Source organism: Hyaena hyaena, unplaced genomic scaffold (assembly GCF_003009895.1).
Source record: "Hyaena hyaena isolate Hyena2069 unplaced genomic scaffold, ASM300989v1 scaffold_271, whole genome shotgun sequence".
In the NCBI taxonomy this organism is placed as follows: Eukaryota; Metazoa; Chordata; class Mammalia; order Carnivora; family Hyaenidae; genus Hyaena; species Hyaena hyaena.
In genome coordinates, this window is record NW_024080902.1 from 1282831 (window position 1) to 1301891 (window position 19061).

The 19061-nt window shown below is 38.3% G+C and overlaps 1 protein-coding gene across 1 annotated transcript in view; it reads left to right on the plus strand.

Annotated features, from left to right (window-relative positions):
* Positions 1–19061, plus strand: part of COL19A1 (collagen type XIX alpha 1 chain) — a 329204-nt gene that overhangs the window by 281658 nt on the left and 28485 nt on the right. The window contains exons 37-45 of the mRNA XM_039245800.1: positions 931–984; positions 3211–3255; positions 5723–5773; positions 5871–5915; positions 6343–6369; positions 9453–9506; positions 14082–14126; positions 17506–17550; positions 17643–17705. Of these exons, the coding sequence (XP_039101731.1) occupies positions 931–984; positions 3211–3255; positions 5723–5773; positions 5871–5915; positions 6343–6369; positions 9453–9506; positions 14082–14126; positions 17506–17550; positions 17643–17705 (429 nt within the window). The remainder of the gene's footprint in view (positions 1–930; positions 985–3210; positions 3256–5722; positions 5774–5870; positions 5916–6342; positions 6370–9452; positions 9507–14081; positions 14127–17505; positions 17551–17642; positions 17706–19061) is intronic.

Below are 19061 nucleotides of genomic sequence, written 5' to 3' on the forward strand. Positions count from 1 at the left end.
TTCAGCTAAACTAAATATTATATCATAAAACATATTCCATTTTTCCACTAGCTGAAGATCTCATTTCCTTTTTTACTTGCTAAACCCAACCTGTCACTGAAGTACTGTGAAGTGTAGAGTGGCCAGTTAAAATACAGGACATGCAGTTAAATTTGAATTTCATATAAATAAATAATGTTTTTAGCATAAGTTGGTACCAAATGTTGTAGTTTTATTTGCTAAATCTAGCAACCCTACTCAAGTCTCAACTTCTCTAGCAATTCCTTTGAGTTCCTATGCACATGGTATTTCCCACACAAGTACGCATGTGAGCATGTTCCTTTGTGTTTTAAAGCATGGATTCACCATAATTAAAATCTTATCATTTATGCCTTCACCACAGTTTTGTAGAACAAACCTGGCTTTAAATTTTACATTAAAATTAAAAGTTAAGAGAAGAGCTATGAAAAAAACCATGGAAATTATTGCTAACTCCATTCTCAAAGAAGAATTAAAATTAAATTTGATTTTCCATTGGTAAGATGCAGATCAAATAACTTAATGTGCACATTGTTAATTCTACCGCCTCTTGAAGTATTTAAAGTGTTGATCGCTACCAAAATTATAGCTCATTTAGGAAGGCATAATGTTATGTAAATTGCCATTTAAACAGCAAGGCTAAATTCTTGAATGTATCAAAAGGTTCCAATTAAGGTCATTAAATGTGGTTGGCCAAGGTGAAAAAGCAACCACAAATACAAATTTTACCCTTGCAAGGACTTATCAGCAGGATACAGCTGCTGTATCAGCCTGAAGACATATAAGCTTATAGGACTGATTTAATTAGGATCAAATGACCTTCAAAATCTATCGGTTTTAGCAACCAACTTCCAATGCCTTTTGGCCATTTAGTTGTTTTTTGTGTAACAAACTTAGTTTTGTGTTCTACAGGGCTTGTTGGGAAGAACTGGACATCCTGGTCCCGCGGGAGTAAAGGGTGACAAGGTACAGAGGAAATGTCTCACATACTGTCTCAATTGGGGCTTGGGGGATGGCAAGGTGAGACCATTTACAGAGAGATCCATAAAATCAAGCAAAGCATAAAAGTAGGAATAGCGTCAGGGAATAGTTACTCTGGTAGGGGGCTTGAGAGGACATACGTACAAAACTTGGTCTGAATACAAGTTCCTAGGGAAAAGGATGAATAGAATCCTGGTGTCATACAGCAAAAGTCCAGGCTCGATTCAGGGCCCTAGGCATCTAACTCTGTGCAAGGATGGAGTGAGGGAAGCTTTCTGAAGAGGTGCCCGTAAGATGGTTTGTATCAGGGAGCTCCAGCCACAGGTTGGATTTTCAGACAGCCCGCTGAGAAAATCTGTAAGTTTTGTCCTTTGAGGGTCATAGGGGGAATTCACTAAGGTATTAGGACACTTGTTTTCTGGGGAGTCCAGTTGGTTGGACAGGGTTGCTATGGTCTGAAGGAAAACCAGTAATAGAGGAGTCTCACGCAGAAACACCACAGGGCTTCATAAGTTCACTCGCTTTAGGTCTAAATTGTCCCCACAGTGTAAGTTCAGACACAGCCAGCCAACAAGTGAAATGAGACTAGGTACTCAGATTAGGGGAGTAAGAATAAAGAATCCGCATAAGCTACTCAAGTGGCTTCTACCCTGAAATGACCAAAATGGGGCATAGTGACATCAAGAAGCAAGGGAATTACAGAAAAAATTTTGAAAGGAGCCATATGTTTATTTTAGATAGTCTCTGCATATTAATTTTCTGATAGTCTTCCCAAGAAGCTTGCCCAACCCCACCAGCTTTTTTTCTCTGTTCTCTATGGAAATTATTCAGTCAGAGATTTGCCTTTTGAAGTTAATGGGAATTCCACACTGAGATGAGCTTTGGGGCACAATCGAGGATGAAAATATGACTTTCACTTGTGCCAGGAAAAAAGAGTCTTTTCAACAGGCACATATTTTTCCTTGTTTGTTGTCCTCTCATAGTTCATGAGAACTATGACATAATGCTCTGAAGGACACTGCTAGCAGTCACCAGCATATGACATGTCTTAGAAAGCTAGCCACCATCAAAGCAGTTTGGGGAAAGATACAATATACTTGTTGTCACTCATTCTCAGGCAGATACATTGCAATAAAAACTTTACAGTTTATTTTCATTGATAAAGATACAAATAGTTTTTATGATACTTTCTTTTGTTCCTGGAAGAAAGTAAGGAGATTGGAATGAAATCCTTCATCAAATTCATGGAATTAGGCTGAAATCCCTCAAAATTTGGGGACATTATAATAGGAATTCTAATGTCTCTGGATTCTTTTTTAATTAACCGTTTCTTGCCATTCCAATGACACTAAAGGACTTAAAAATTTTAAGAGACTATTATTCTATTTTTTAAAAAAAAGGCACAGTTAGAGGAAGAACTGGTTAAAGGCACCAAAGGGACCGTAATACCTTTGCTTAATATGAATCGGTAACATCTTATATGTTTTATAAAAATAAAGGTGAAATCCATTTTTCAGGTTTCAACTTTAAGTTATTTTTCCCAATTCCATTTTTAGTCTGCTTCTCCTGTAAGCAGAATGTCTGAGGCTGTTTAAACTGTAAAGAACATTTCCCTTAAACAGTGTTGTACCACAGTCACTTCTGTTCAACAGGATATGCCTGACTTGGTTGTAAAGTCTAATATTAACCTTAGAAAGTGAAAGAAGTTTCTCCTCCTGCAAGACACAACACAGGGTGTGATTTTTCTACCTTGGTCAGATTATATGGATGGCCCTCTGGTTCCCCAAAGATGAAGGTGGTGGAGATGAGGCTGAGAGTGAGGGGCTGACCCTGGAAGGCATATCCCCAAGCCTGCCCCTGCTCGAAGGAATGCTACTCTGCACCCCTACATGGGCAGAATTTCCTCAGCTACACTAAAAGTACAGGACAGGATCACCCAGATGGTCTGGCTGCATCTAAAAATAAGCTTCATTCCTGGGGTTCACACAGTGGCAATCCGATGGGTGTGGGAAAAGGCATTCACCTTCCCTGTGGTCTAGGAATGTTATTTCTCCAGGTGAAAGAAAAAGCCAAGCTGAATAAGACTTTGCAAAGCTGAAACAAAATCATATTGATTTTAGAATACGGCTCTCTGAGCTAGCACAATCTGGTTCATAAACTTGGTGTAGAAATGTGTAAACCATTGATTTTTGGTTTCTGTACGCCTTGCAGGGTAGTGAAGGGCCCCCTGGGAGACCCGGACCACCTGGACCGCCTGTGAGTTACTTCAGGTTTAAAAAATTCATATATGTGAATAACTCAGAGGTCAGACTACATTTAGATGTTATCAAGGACAAAAGTTGTCTGATATATATATCTCCACATATATATATATCAATATATACACACACACACACACACACATATATAAATAAATGATAGCTAATGCAGCTTTGCGGAGACCTGATTTTTCTCCTTTAGCACAGCCCTAACATGCGGTGCTCAGATTTGCATACTACGGGCATCTCCACTCTGGACTCTGGAGACGTGAGTGTGTGCCCTGACTCTCCACTTCCTGCCTGAGGAACCCTGGGAGAGTCATTTAACTCGAGTGAGCCTGATTCACAGAAAAGAGGGGCTTTAAAAAGAGCTCCCTTCCAGCTGTGTGAGTTGGTACGGAATTTGGTGTTATGCTATATGTGTTCATTACCATTCATGATGTCTGAGATGCAGAGAAATTATGTTTATATAGCACATAGTGAATAAAATGTACAAGAGCCATCAATGTTTTTATGCCTGCGATTGAGACCAATGTGCACTTTGTCGGGGAGGCTGTGGAGAGGAGAGGTACTTCTCTCTGTAGCAAGTCTGCCCTCATGTGGGGCCATGCTCAAATCACAGCAGAGCTTTGGTCCAGGCCAAGTGTTCTTTTCCACCCTATGTCATAGGAATACTTTAAGAAACCAAACTCACTTAAGAAGAGACAAAATTCATCTGACTTTCTGAAAGCAAGAAAGTAAGTTATTAGGCTGCACGCAGTCACACACTTTATGCACATAAATAAGGAGATTTGCACTCTGTTTTCCTAACCCTGTTCTTCATTTTGTTTACTTGCCTTTTCCCTTGATAAAGAAGCAAAGCACAAAGTATTTGGGGCTCAAATCCTAAAATGCACTCCCTTTTCTGTGGACATAACAATCAAAATTAGCATGAGTTCACAAAAGGGACCTATATTTTACATTGGGTTGGGAAATCTTCTTCCCCCTGAATGCTTCAAAACTATTCATTGTTCAAGATAAGTTATATATTGTCTTTTATGGGAAACCTTCTCTGGAAATCTCAGACAAAAATATCCTTCGTGTGACTAGGACTCAGCATACTAAAATACAGTAGACATTCAACAATTGTCAAATGAATGAGTGAAATAATAAAAGAATAAATGAATGGAACATTTTTCCTTCCATCACTAGTCTGTTGAAGATGTATGCAAATCACATTCACTGAGCACCATTGGCCACCATCACCCAAAAACAGTGAAATGATGGCTTCTTCAGTTTTGTAACTGAAATGTGCAAATCACAAAAGGGAAAAATGTAGGTGGTTGTTTCAATGGGAACTTTTTAAAAGAAGGATAAAAGATCCCAGTTAAAATTTTTATATGCAAATTTTGCCTGAATGCCAAAATGCATGACTTTTTAAAATTTATTTATTATTTGAGAGAGCGCGGGAGAGAGAGAATCCCAAGCAGGCTCCGAGCTGTGAATGCGGGGCCTGACTCAAGGCTCCATCTCAGGACTGTTGATATCATGACCTGAACCAAAACTGAGAGTTGGATGCTCAACCAACTGAGCCACCCAAGTGCCCCCAAACTGTATGATTTTCTAGACTCTCAATTTAGTTCTTTCTCTCTTTTTTTAAATGTTTTATTTATTTCTGAGAGAGAAAGAGAGAGAGAAAGAGACAGCGTGAGCAGGAGAGGGTCAGAGAGAGAGGGAGACACAGAATCTGAAGCAGGCTCCAGGCTCTGAGCTAGCTGTCAGCACAGAGCCCGATGTGGGGCTCGAACCCACGAACCGTGAGATCATGACCTGAGCTGAAGTCGGATGCTCAACCGACTGAGCCACTCAGGCGCCCCTCAATTTAGTTCTCTTTAAGTGTTAGTTACTATGGGACTTTCTACTCACAGGTCAGATTTATTAGGAAGTTCTTATTCCCTGTTGTTCTACAGAATATGTTTTTGTAGAAACATCCACAAAGGGTTGTGAGTCACATCATTTCCCACATTTACTTTAATTCTCTATTTAGTATGAAGAGAACTGTAGAAAAAAATTTCTTTTCAGTAGCCAAATTGCTCCCTGTTCACATCTTCATCAGCACTACCATGTTGTAGCCTGCAGGTCACCAGGCTGCAAACAGTGAGCATAAATTGGCAATTCAGAAACTGAATTTTAATAAGCAAATAGTATTTTCCTCTGAATACATTAGCGTCTCATCTGTCAGACCTGAACATTAATCACACCCTCACTGAAAGTCTCTGTTTGCTCCAGGTACAGCTCACATTCCTTTCCATTTTCCCCCTGACATTTGCTTTTGAAAAGCCAACAATAGAAACATAATTTTATTTTACTTTTAGTATTAAACCCCTATCTAAAGTAAAATCAGAGAAATATCATTTGGTAAAAAGATAAAAGGTAGAGAGACTTACTTAAAAAAGAATAATTCTTTATCTCATCACTTTCCTAAGGGTGTACCATTCAATGAAGGAAATGGAATGAGCAGTTTATATAAAATCCAGGTATTTACTTTTGTAATTATATAAAATTATTTCCAGTGATGAATTGCTATAAATTGTTCTCACCTTGTTCTTTTTTTTTTTTTTTTTTTTTTTGAAGGGAGGTGTGAATGTTCCCAGTTTTCCAGGACCACCTGGTCCCCCTGTGAGTACAGTTGTTTATTACCAAGTATACTTTAACTGAACAGTCACAATAAATAAACAGCTCCTAAATTCACTGAAAAAACACGTTACAAATATAACCAAAATGTTATGCCGTAGGAAGTAAATGATAACCAATTATAATAAATTAGAGCAAATATACACAGCTAATCATGAAAAACAGCATTCTGGATGGTGGTGTCACTTTCTGGATTGTACATCTAAGAGCTAAACCAGTGTCCAAGCAGTCACTATTATGGCAGTTTCATCAAGTTATGTTTCTTCATCTTATTCCTCATATCCAAACTGTAGCAAACTAAAACCTGCAAATATTTCCTGTGTATTAAAGCAAAGTGGATTAAAATGCTTCAGATTCTATAATTTTGCTTCCGTCACTATCTTAAAAGTGACTAGCCATGTTTTTCTTGTAGGGCCCAAAAGGAGACCCTGGCCCAGTGGTATGTATATTCCCATGCTTTGTGTCATTTAGAAACTAAGTCTTTAGTAAAGTTTGAACGAAGAGCATCAGACAAAGATGGCTTGTCTTCTCAGATGTTCATCAATTAACATGTTGGAAGCAGGAGGCAGGCAACTAAAGAAGTACCAGCAATGTGTTCATTTTTAAGATGCGTCGGTCTTGATGTCACCGCCATTGGCATTTGTCTCTCTTATTAGGATACTTTCAGAATCGCCCTGTGATGGAGGAAGGCATGATTGCAGTTCCTAATAAATGGAGCACTCTCTTCTGCTAGCATTACTTTGATGGTTAACTCAGTGCTAAGTAGATTGTAGAAGAGAGATACTTACTGGAAAGAAATTCCTTAGTATGTCCTCACTCTCTCCCTAACCCCCAAAAAAGAAAGGGACTGTGTATTTGCTTTGAATGTCTTAGGCGGTTATTTGATAGGAAATGCAGTATGCTGTCATAAACCTGCTTATCAGGTGTATCAGGAAGCTAACCACTCAGCACGGAAAGAAATCATGTCCCCAGCTACCCAGAGGGTAACAGTTGTTCTCAAGCATCCTTCTCAACTATGGAGCATCACTCTGAAGGTTCTGCCAAATTTATTAGATTCCCTCTATTCCTTGGTAGTTTTACCTGTCATGTGCTTTCCAAGCATATGTTCGTATTGTACTTGTATTAATCTTTTAACCTTGATTTCTACAGTGTGCTTGAAAGTCAGCTATGCCTGAAACTGAAATAAAGTTTTCAAATTATTTTCCATTGTCATGTGAAAAAAATTAAGGCCCTCTCATTACAATTCAGTTTGGTAAAACTAGATGAATAAATTGTAAAGACCACAAGAAGAAGCCATACAAGGTAATCTTTGCATATCTAAATATATTTTCAAATGACATGCATTCAAGCACATATTTTTTGTTATTGGCCACTATATATTAAGAGCCAATTTTACCCCTGAAAGCATGATTTCAGCTAGACAGTACCATTTTCTGAACCCCAATTATGTAATTTAGAAGTTTCCTTTGTTTTCTTATTCATGTAGCCCTCCTTTTATCTGTAACATATTTTTATGCTTTCACCAATCATATCCTTCTTCTAATTTCAATTTTCTGTCACCTTGTTGATAAAAATTTCCTCCTAGTCTTTCCCTCTTATACTAACTCACAGCCCCTCTAAATCATGTAGAGGGACTTAGACTTCTCACTGACTTTTCTGGAACATTCTTTCAAGTTTTTCATTAATAATTGCATATCAAGGTAATAACATATTTTTAAAGTATTATAATAATGGATAAATTATAATTCACTTGGATTGGAAAACAGGTAGCAACAAAAATATATACAGATTTGAGTAGACTTTGAAGGAATTAGGCTTCAAATTTCTTAGCTACAACAAAGGATAAAGGATAAAAACTAATTGAAGGATGTTCCTTGCTTTTAGAGATGTGATTTAAGTGGGTGAAGCACAAAAACAGAAATCTGGAATATAATGAAATTAAATACCTTGTAAACCCTCAGGTTTATATTTCATACACCCTTGAAATGATTCATTGGGCTCTGTGTCAGCACCACCATGCACCTCCCTTCATTTCACACCAGTTGCCCAGTACAGAGAAATACTTTCTTATCATAGAAATAAGCCAGAAATGGTAGAATTATGGGTCAGAGTGGAAAATGAAAAAGTCAGTTGGCAGTGGAGGGCAGGGGGAGAGATTTACTCTTCAGCCTCCTTCATTTGCCATAACGGTAGATGTACACCACTGTTTCTAATCTTCTCAATAAACCTTTATAGACAAAAATTACCCTTAATTGAATTTATTTTCCAAAGTGCTCCATTTAATTCCTTTGATATTTAATTTATAAGTAGCTTCAATTAAATATTTAATTATTAACTACTTTCAAATAAATATTGATTGATTGGGTGTCCTCTGTACTCAGGTCTGTTGAGAATGTACACAAAGAGAATCAAAGAGCTCATTTCCTTTGTCAATAACCCAGGACTTCTTTTAAAGAGCTTTATGCAGAATAGAATCTGAACATCTTTTTTTTTGGTCTGATTGACAGGTTACATATTAGTGGACATTTAAAAAGATTTCTAAGGCATAAGAAGTATCAAGTCATCTGCTTGCTCATTAAGTATTCTGTAATAAGGACAATATCATAAATAATAATGGAAGTTGGAGCCTTGGTCATATTTTGAAGCAGAATAGAATTATGCATGCAAAAATATATTGACAGAGAACAAAAGCTCCCTTTTCTATGTGATTATGTTGAAAGCATCCAGTGTCCTAAGAAAATATTTGCAGTTAACATTAATTCATTAACAAGGATGTATCAAACAACTACCTACTTTATCTCTCTAATTTAAAAGCCCTAATGTTTATTTGCTAAAAGTTAGCAGTGTCCTTCACCTAACTTTTCTAAATATATTCCTTGAGAACCTGCAGACTCCAGCTGGCCTGGGACCATACACTAGAATATGTAAAAGATTTGTTTTAATGGAAATGCTTACATGTCTTCTCCCTGTGACCCATGAGCTTGAGCAATAACTTTTAAAATCACCAGAGATGCTGCTTCTGGGCCATCCTCTGAAGCATTCACAATCCACATTCTGCTGCGGAGAATAATGAAGGATGGTCAACTCTACTATCAGATCTTCATCTTCCTCTGCTTTTAAGGAGTTTAGCCCTATTCTCTGGTCATTTAGAAGCCCTGGGTACCTCACAAATTGGCAAACTTCATTAAATCCCAGCCTTTCCTTCTAATTCTTATTGAAAATGGCATTATTACTGACTAGAGGGATTCATTCTAATTAGATTCTTAATCAGAATAAAAACAATTAATCAGAAAATATATTCATACTTCACCAGGGACTAGCTTTATCCTCAAACCATTTTCAAACAGCAAATACAAGAATGCAGATGTTTGAAAATAGACCATACAGATTACTTGCTAAATTGCCAATCAGTGTTTGAGGGAGTACTTTTTGGCGAACAAAAAAATCTTTGTTTTTTGAAACCAATGCTTAAAACATTTTTTTGGTCATTGCCTCTTCATTTCCTATGTTCATATTTAACAGGGAGAACCTGGTGCAATGGGGTTGCCAGGATTAGAAGGATTTCCAGGTATAAAGGTAAGTACAGGGGTTAAAAATATGGTCACGGATTCAACATTCAAAAATGTTTACTGAGCACCTCCTGTTGGACTAGGAACTGTTTTAGGTTTAAAGATACCTAAGAATACAAAACAGACAAAAATCTCTGCCTTCACGGAACTTACTTTCTAGGAAGGGAATACAGAAACTAAAAAAAAAAAAAAAAAATTAATAATAATGTTGGTAAGAACTGTGGAAAGAAGAGGAAAGTAGAGCAGGTTAAGGGGGCTCAGGAGTGCTAAAGGAAAGGATTGTAATTGTAAATAGGGGTCTGAGAAAGCAAGATCTGAGCAAAGACTTGAAACATGAGGGAGAGTTAGCCAAGTCCCCTCAACTCTGAAAGAAGAATATTCTGGGCAATATAAATAAGTTCTGGAGATCTAGTGTAGAGCATGGTAATGATAGGAAATAATACTTTACTGTATACTTGAAATTTGCTAAGTATTCTCACCACTGCATAAGGTAATAGAGATGTTAAGTAGCTTAATTTTGGTGATCATTTTATAATGTATGAATATGCCAAATCATCAAGCTGCATACCATAAATGTATACAATTTTGTGAAAGAGTAAATAGCTGGTCTAAATGCCCTGAGACATGAGCATTGCAAAGGAGATCAAGGGAATGAGGTGAAGAGAGAGGGGTAGATGAGGTCAGAGAGGTAGCGGTAGAATTAAGATGTAGCCCTACCATGTGGTCATGCAAAGCAATACTACTCAAAATGTAGCCAGAGAGGACCAGTGCCAGTCTGAAAATTCTGTTATGGGTTCAATGGCAAGGTAGGTGTAGATTGAGAGTATTTAAAAACCTGCCTAGCAATTTATCTTTGCCATGATTTTCAAACATGTGATCAGTAGACTTACCTTGGTTCAAGATGTGTTAGAACATAGGGGTGCCCTGGTGGCTCAGTCAGTTCAGCATCCAGCTTTGGCTCAGGTCATGATCTCACAGTTTGTGAGTTCGAGCCCCACATCAGGCTCTGCACTGATGCCACAGAGCCTGCTTGGCATTCTCTCTCACCCCTCAGCCCCTCCCCCACTCTCTCTCTCAAAATAAATAAACTTAAAAATTTTTATTAAAAAATAAAAAAGATGCATTAGAACATAAATAATAAACCCCTCCTGAAAGAGCACCAGTAGCTTGAGAAACACTAACAATAAAGAACCTTATTAGCCACCGTGAGGACTTTGTCTTTACTCTGAGTAAAATATGGAGCCCATGGTTTATTTCTGAGTAGAAGGGTGATGGGCCTGCAGGTGGAAGGCAAGGGTGGAAGCAGGCAAGCCTGTTAGAAGACTATTCCCGTAATATGGGTTGGCTCAGATCAAAGTAGAAATGGTGGAGCTAGTGAGGAGTGGCTAGAATCTGAATATACTGGGAAGGTAGAACCAAATAAGAAGAGTCTTTTGATTCCAAAAATCTTCCAAGTCTTTTGACCTGAGCAACTGGCATAATGGGGAAGTCATCACCTGAAATGAGGAACACTATAGGCAGAGCCTCTGTGGACAGGGTGAGGATGATCAGTATAATTCTGGACATGAGGTCAAATTTGGCAGTATCTATTAGAGAGCAAAATGGAAATATTGAATAGGCAACACAATATGAAGATATGGAGTTTGAAAAAGGAATCAGTGGAGATTTAAACTTGGTTGTCCCAAGCATATAGATGTCCCAGCATCTATCACCAGGGCGATGACAGTAGATTTTATAAAAGAGAAAAGGACCAAGGATGAGCTTGAGGCCTCCAACATAAAGGAATCAGGACGAAAAGGAAGAATGTCCAAGGGAGACTGAGATGAAATGACTAGGGAGGTAGGAGGAAAACTTGGTGTCCTGAAAGTCAAGTAAAGATAATGTATCAAGGTAAAGAGAGTGATCACCTCTCTCAAATACTGCAAATAGGTCAAGTATGATGGGGATGGGGTCAAGTAGGATGATCAAGTATTAACCATTGGATCTAACAATATAGAGGTTTAGCAATAATAGATTATTATTATTTCATTATTCTGGTAGGAGCAACTGTTGGATTTGAATAGATTTGAGAGAGATTAAGAAAAAAAGAATTAGAGAAAGCACATACAGTATAAACAATGATCAAGGAGTTTTGCTATAAAGGAAAGCAAAGAAATTGGCTGGTGGTTGCTGGGGGAAGTGGGGTAAGGTCTTATAAAATGGATTTTAGAAATGGACCATAGAAATATCAGAATAGTCATATGCTAAAGAAATAATCCAGTAGAAAGGGGCAGGGGAGTGATGATATAGGAGGAGAGGGGAGAATTCTGGAATGACATCCTCAAATAGCTAAAATAAAATGGGAACTAGTACATAAATAGAAGGTTTGACATCAGAGAGGAACTGAATAGTCTATCTATGCTAACAGGTGGAAAACAGAGTATAGGGATACAGATGCTGATACTTGGGAAGAATTGGTTGGGGTCTATAGTAGTTTTTTTCTGATTGATTAAATTTTCTAAGAGATGGAGGGGAAAGGTCATCATCTGAGAGTGAGGTAGGGAAAAGAGGCTGGAGATTTAAGGAGAGGGTCTTCTAAGAGAGAAGAGTCCAGGGACCACAGAGTATGATGAGTAGGCAGCCCTGGGTCCCCTGCCCTTCCCCACTGAGGTTCAAGGTCATGAACTGAAGTGAGACTGGTAAGGGAGATCTCCTCCAGCACGTACACTAAGATAAAGACACAGATTTAAGCAAACTTCCGGTTTTGACAGATGAATACTAAAAGCAAGAATGGGGCAAGAGAGTCCGTGGTGTACAGAGGGAGTAATTATAGCAAGCGGCCATAGAATTTAAACTAAATAAATAAAAGAGAGGGGCCATCTAGTGAGCTGAAGGATAATGAAAAATCTGTTCAATGGATTCAAGGTCTTAGTGGCATCAGAAGTTTGGGAGTCCAAGGTACTCAAGAGAGTAGTAAAAACTATGCTGGTTCAATATCAGAATGCGTGAACTTGACATTATGGAGGGGATGCAGTTATTGTTACTGACAAAGTCTCAGGTATAACAATGGAAATAGGAGGCCAGATTGTTAGAGGAGTGGTTCAAAGAACTGCTAGACCTGAGTGTTTATTCATTTCATAGGTAAAAACCCCATTGCTTAATACCTGTTCACACTGTTTGCCCACTCTTCTATTAGTTCTTTTTCTATCTGACTATAGCTATTTGATAGAAGCTATCGATATTGCTTCTATCTTATATGTTAACATTTATATCATTGTCAATCTGGACTTTCATTTTCATGTTTAATCTCATTGTATATATAACTTTTATGTAGTCAAATAGCAAACTATTTTCCTTTATGGTTTCTTGTTTTGCTTTTAGGCATTGAGTTCCTTTTATTTTTATTCTCAACCAAAATCAGGTAGTCACTTAGTATTTTCTTCTAGTTTTTTTATACTTCATATTATCATATTATTTACTTAAGCTAGATGGGATTTATATGGAGTATAGCATAAAGAGAGGAATTAAACTTTTTTCAAGGAAATTATTCAATTATTAGCACTATTTGTTGAATAATACATCTCTTTCTTTTACTAAAATCCTATTCTGGATGTTGGTCTATTTCTGAGGTTGTATAACATTTTTATATTACATTGATATACTGCTTAATCTTATGCCAATATTCCATTATTTTAATTGTTAAAGCTTTATTATATGTTTAAATATTGGTATTGCTAATCTCCTTACTGTTCTTCTTTTAATATTTTTCTCTTAGTCTTCTCATTTATTCATTATCCCGAGTGAACTTTAATATCATCTGATCTAGCTGCAATTTCATAAGAATTGCATTAAATTTATAAATTAGTTTGGGTAGCAATGACACCTTTACAACATTGTCTTGCCCTCCAAGAACAAAACATATCTCTCCATTTAATCAAGCCTTCTTTTATGTCCCTGAGTGAAGTTATGAAGTTTTTTAATGTAGGTTCTGCTCAACAAAAATTGCCATTTTATTATCCCATATATAATCATTAGTACTTTTAGCATTGTCAGCTTTATCTGAAATACTACATTGCCTTTGGAAAAAGAGTTGAGTCATTCCACTGTTCAGAGCAATTCAGGGGATCTTCTAATGGCCTAATGAGAGAATTACAAAATTTCTTGTTCTAAATATCTTTATTCTAACCCTACATCCAATAAGATAGGTATGGAAAAAGCTTTCAAGAAGACATTCAATGTGCATTCTGTTTTAAGTATTAGTAATGGATTACTTTTGAATATGTGGAATAAAAATACTGTATTGACTAATTATTGCTGTAAGTGTGGAGTCCTCTTAAAAATAGGTAATAGAAATACCATAAATGCTTAATTTCATTAAGATTCTTCTTTGCTTTAGTTTTATGGGGGGGGGAAGCTTTAACAAATTCAGTTAGGGGCTCATTTTATTTTCTCATCTAATAATATTGATAATGCTTATCAATATCAAAGAGAAGTTTTACCAAATCCAAATGATTATTTGAGCATTAATTTTATAGGTAAAGATTTTATCAATCTTTTATCAAAGATTTTTTTAAGTAGCAACTTTTTTTTAAAATCCCAACAGGGAGATCGAGGCCCAGCAGGTCCCCCAGGAATAGCAGGAATATCGGTGAGTCCAGAGTATCTCATGTTATTTTCACTGGGAAGCAGTTCTATCTCCACAGCAAATCTATGACTAGGGGGCAAAATGGCTGAGAATACCATGGTATCTCCTACCTAATCATGATATCTCCATTAGGGTGTGGAAACTTCCAGTTAAAAAACTAAACCCAGGGGCGCCTGGGTGTCTCAGTCAGTTAAGCATTCTACTTCGGCTCAGGTCACAATCTCACGGTTTGTGGGTTTGAGCCCCTCAATGGGCTCTGTGCTGACAGCCAGCTCAGAGACTGAAGCCTGTTTCAGATTCTGTGTCTCCCTCTCTCTCTGACCCTCCCCTGCTCACGCTGTCTCTCTCTCTCAGAAATAAATAAAACATTAAAAAAATTTAAAAAAAAAAACTAAAACCACTTTGTCCCTGTCCATCCTCAAGAACGTTCCTTACTTTTTTTCCTTTTTCTTATTTTTCGTCTTTTTCTTTTTCCTTCCCAAATCATGTAAGTAGGGTGGAGAGGGTGGAGGCAGTGCCCAGCTACCAGTGCCAATATGTTAGTACACAAGCCCCCCTTTGGGGAGCCTGTTTTGTTTCTCTGTTCTTGTCATATTTAAGGTTTCTTGGCCCTCAAAAGGCAAAGTTCTTATCCTCAGGCATGTACTTCAAGTTCTTGGTATTAAGCTCCAATCTGCTTGAGTTTTCCCTGGGCCTGGTGTTATTAACAGATCTTTACTGCTGTTAATGTTACCTCGTAAACTAGCCCTTCCAGCCTCTCAATCATTTTTGTTGCTCTCTGGTGTCAAATGTTTTAATCTTATCAAGGTCTTTTCAAATGAATAGGAAGTGCTCCAGGAAAGGTTGAAATCATTTCTCTGAGCCCTAGGGATTGTTCTGATCTTCATTCATGATGCTCTAATTAAAATTTTGTGGCCATGCTTTATGAATAAGAGCCCACTTACCATTTGTTCAGTGCACCTTCAGGGTAGGCCCAGGGAAGGAAAGTCAATGGAAACTACGTACTTGAATCATAAGAACACAGATAAGAAAGGACTTTACCATCACCACTTACCACCACTCATTGACACCTACTAACAACCAACACCACGCATAATATCCACCACCACCCACTGCATCCACCACCACCCACAACCTCTATTCTTTAAAAGGCCAGTAGCCACTCTGCTTTACTCTATTTAGTGGGTAAGTCTAATAACAAAAATTTTAAACCCATTCATACTCTGCAGAAAACCATCCTTTATAGAGGATGAATCCCCTTGGTTAGCTATTCTAGATCAAAGTAAATATTAATATGATTGAAAAGTAATATGAAAAAATTTTCTTTAGCAAGCATTTCAGGATTTTTTATATAAGAAAGTATTGTTCCTGAAAGCAGGTTCACACTTAATCCCATTCCTTCCCCTGTCCCCCTATCATGACTGTTCCTAGCAACATATTTGGAACTCTGTTTCCAGAAATACCCTGAGCCCCCTACAACCTACCTGTCTTATATTCATACCCTGTTTTTATTTCCATGTGTTATTATGAAGCTTAATTCCCCACTGTTTTCACCCAGGTGTGACTAAAAATTACTTCTGGCTACAACCCTAAATTATATCTGTAGATCAGGGAAAAAATATTGGCAACCAATGAAAGTATTAAAAAAATGAGTGACAGGTTCAAAAGGCAATCCAAATGAAGACCTCCAAAGGTAATTTTGAAGAATACAGCATGATTGAAATAAGGGGCTTGGATGTCTAAAGATCTGATACATTTACTTAAAATGCAGTTTTATTATCTCATAATTAAGAGGATTAACTGACAATTATAGAAATAAAGAAGGCATAGAGATTTCCTCACTGCATATATATAACTGTGCAATTAAAATGCAACTTAATTTTTTTATACTGGATCTTACTATGGTTCAAGAAATAAAATAGTTAAAAGATTCTGGAAATAGTTATGGTGGTTACAACAGTATGGATGTACTGAATTGAACACTTAAAGGTGATTAAGCTGGTAAATTTTATGTTATGTACATTTTACTACAACAAAACAAATTTAAGAGGATTATTCATGTTGCAGCAGGGATGAAATTTGTCCTACGCAAACACATTATGATCACTCTGCTGAGTACCAAAGAGACCCAATCTTGCGCTTGCTAACAAGAGATCAGTCTATCCCTTTCTAGTATATTCAGGCCCATCCAGAGGTTGCTCCTGAGCTTCTTTCTCCTGCTTCTTCCCAGGATAACATGATGTCTGTCAGTGCTGGCAGTGGGGTAAGGCCTCCACTCAGCATGCTCTCCCCCAGGTCCTCTGAGCCCCATCTGACCTTTGGGGTTGCTGCTGCCTGCTATCAATGTCCCTGATCCCTTTGTCTCAGATCCCAAGGCCCAAGGACTCTACCCCTTGTGTCCTATGCAAAAACCATGCTGGACTTTAGCCTTCTCAGCTGTAGCACATCCCCCAACTCAGGCCCCAGGCAGCTTCAGGAGTTCCCCAGAGCCTGTGGAGCCGGGGACGCTCCATCAGGACTCATGTATGCCTAGCTTCTGCCCACTCCGCCACATCGGCACTGTGAGGGGGGCTCCTCGCAGAGTTCTAAACAGCAAGAGGGAAAAAGGGCCCTCCATCTTTCAGAGTCTCTTCTGGGGAACCTACTAGTGTTTCTGCAGCCTCAGACACATACCTGCATCCCTTCGTCGTTTGTCTTTTTATCCATGTTAGGTCTAGGGGCGAGGAGGTAGTTCCATCTCAAAGCCAACGTCTTTAAGCTTGGTCTGGGCACTTAGCACTCTCACTTCTAGTCTCTGCTGGACCACCTTCCTCCCTTGTTCCTCTCAGTGGTCTCCCTACCCGACATGTCTCAGGCATCAGTCCTCCAAGCCATTGTTGGAACAAATCAGTCTTGTCCTCTCCCTTTCAACCAAATATAACTTTTCAAGTTGAACATGTTTTGTTTTGTTTTTTCCCAAGCTATCCTAGTAATAGGATAACTTAATAATTCTCTTATGAAACACAAATTCTAGTAAAGATTTCTTTGACTCTCTGTGCCCTCCCAACCAGCAAAGTAAAGAAGAGCTGCTAATCAGATAGGCACAAGACTGATTTCCACTAATGACGATACACTGGTTTAATAATTTCAAAAATCTTATCCTCCCCTCCTATCCCTCTGCTATCCACACATATGTACATTCAGGGAACTACATTCTAGACTGTATCTTGGGGACTCCAGAGTCAAGTATATGTCCCACAGACTCTGTCCCTTTAGGAATGCCATTGTAGTATAAAGAGCCACAGCCCTGGCTGCACATTAAATTCACAGGTGGAGTGGGGGGAGTACATGGCGTCATGTAGTAATTTGGCGCCTAATATTTCTCCCTGATTTGATTTCCCAGGGAAAACCTGGAGCCCCAGGGCCTCCTGGCATTCCAGGGGAACCGGTGAGTTGCAAGCCGCTTACTTAACAGTCGTACTTCATATTGGTTTTACGGTTTTTCTGAGCAATTAACATTTGTCTCTGACATGTCTATAGGGTGACAGAGGACCTATTGGAGATACAGGTTTCCCTGGACCAGAAGGACCCTCAGGAAGGCCAGTAAGTACTTTTTACTCTTTAAAATTTGCCATTTTGGAGGTTGGGAGGGACGGGCTAAATGGGTAAGGAGCATTAAGGAATCTACTCCAGAAATCATTGTTGTGCTATATACTAACTAACTTGGATGTAAATTTAAAAAATAAATAAAAATTTTTTTAAAAAATTAAAAAATAAAATCTGCCATTTTGAGAACTATTGTAAGCACTACCTCTTCACCTGTCTCCTCAGAAAATCTGGCATTTGTAGTGTCTAAGGGAGTATGGCTCTCTCTTTCGGGGGTGTCCTAGCTCTGTCTGAGGTATCTTTATGTATTAAACAATGATGGGAAAAGTGAGATTTTGTTTTGTTTTAAGTGTCAGGAAATCAGATTCATTATTTCTTAAGTCTGGTGTTCTCAGAGGTAAAATGCAAAATGGCCTGTCGCATCGTAAAATATAAAGAAACTGAAGGCTCACAGATATAACTCCTGGGTGCTAAGCTAAAAACTAACATAGAAGCTGTTTTCTCAGATACCTTTATCTGTGGACCTTGTTCTTATACTTTCATAAATCATGCTTCTAAATATAGCATCCTTTTGTGTCCTAAAAGAGTACTCAGTTACTGATACATAGTGATGTAATGTTGTAATGATCATTCTTACTAATTCAGTTCAATTCGAATACATTCATCCAGTCTCTGCTGTTTGCTAAGGATGTGTTAGGCCATGAGGGAGGGGACATAAAGATGAATGACATCCATCCCACTGTCAAGTTACTTTTTAGAGAAAGTCACTGCTTCTTTTGCTTGCTTGTTTGTTTGTTTGTTTGTTTGCCATGGTGTGTGGGGGCAGGGGTGCTATTAGGAGAAGGGGGGTCCTGAAGGTGAACAAGCAGCACAAAGTTCGTGAGGCTGGTTCAGACCTTCTGAGTCTGAGAGTTCCCTGGCCACCATCTCCTCCAAGAAGGCAACATGAAAATACAGGAAGCATATGCAATGTGAATTGTGATTCAAAGGGTTTTGAGAATCACTTAAGTAACATAGCATGTGGTAAGCATTTCCAGTGTCTGGCCCAGGAAGCACTCAATGAATAGTTTCAAACCCTGCCTTTCCCTTCACCTCCTGTTACCAACTCCCTATCCCCATCACCTGACCATTTTCTAAACGCTTGCCCAAGGGATTATGCAACAGCAATTTAAACAAATTCAACAACTATATCTCGAGCACTATAAATGCGAGGCACTGTTCTAGGTGCTAGCAATTCAATGGGTTACATTCTAGTATAGGGAGACAGACAGCACAAAAATAAATACACATACACACACAATTTCAGGTAGAAAAGCTCTAAGCAGGGTGAAGCACTAGTTGAAAAGGCATGCC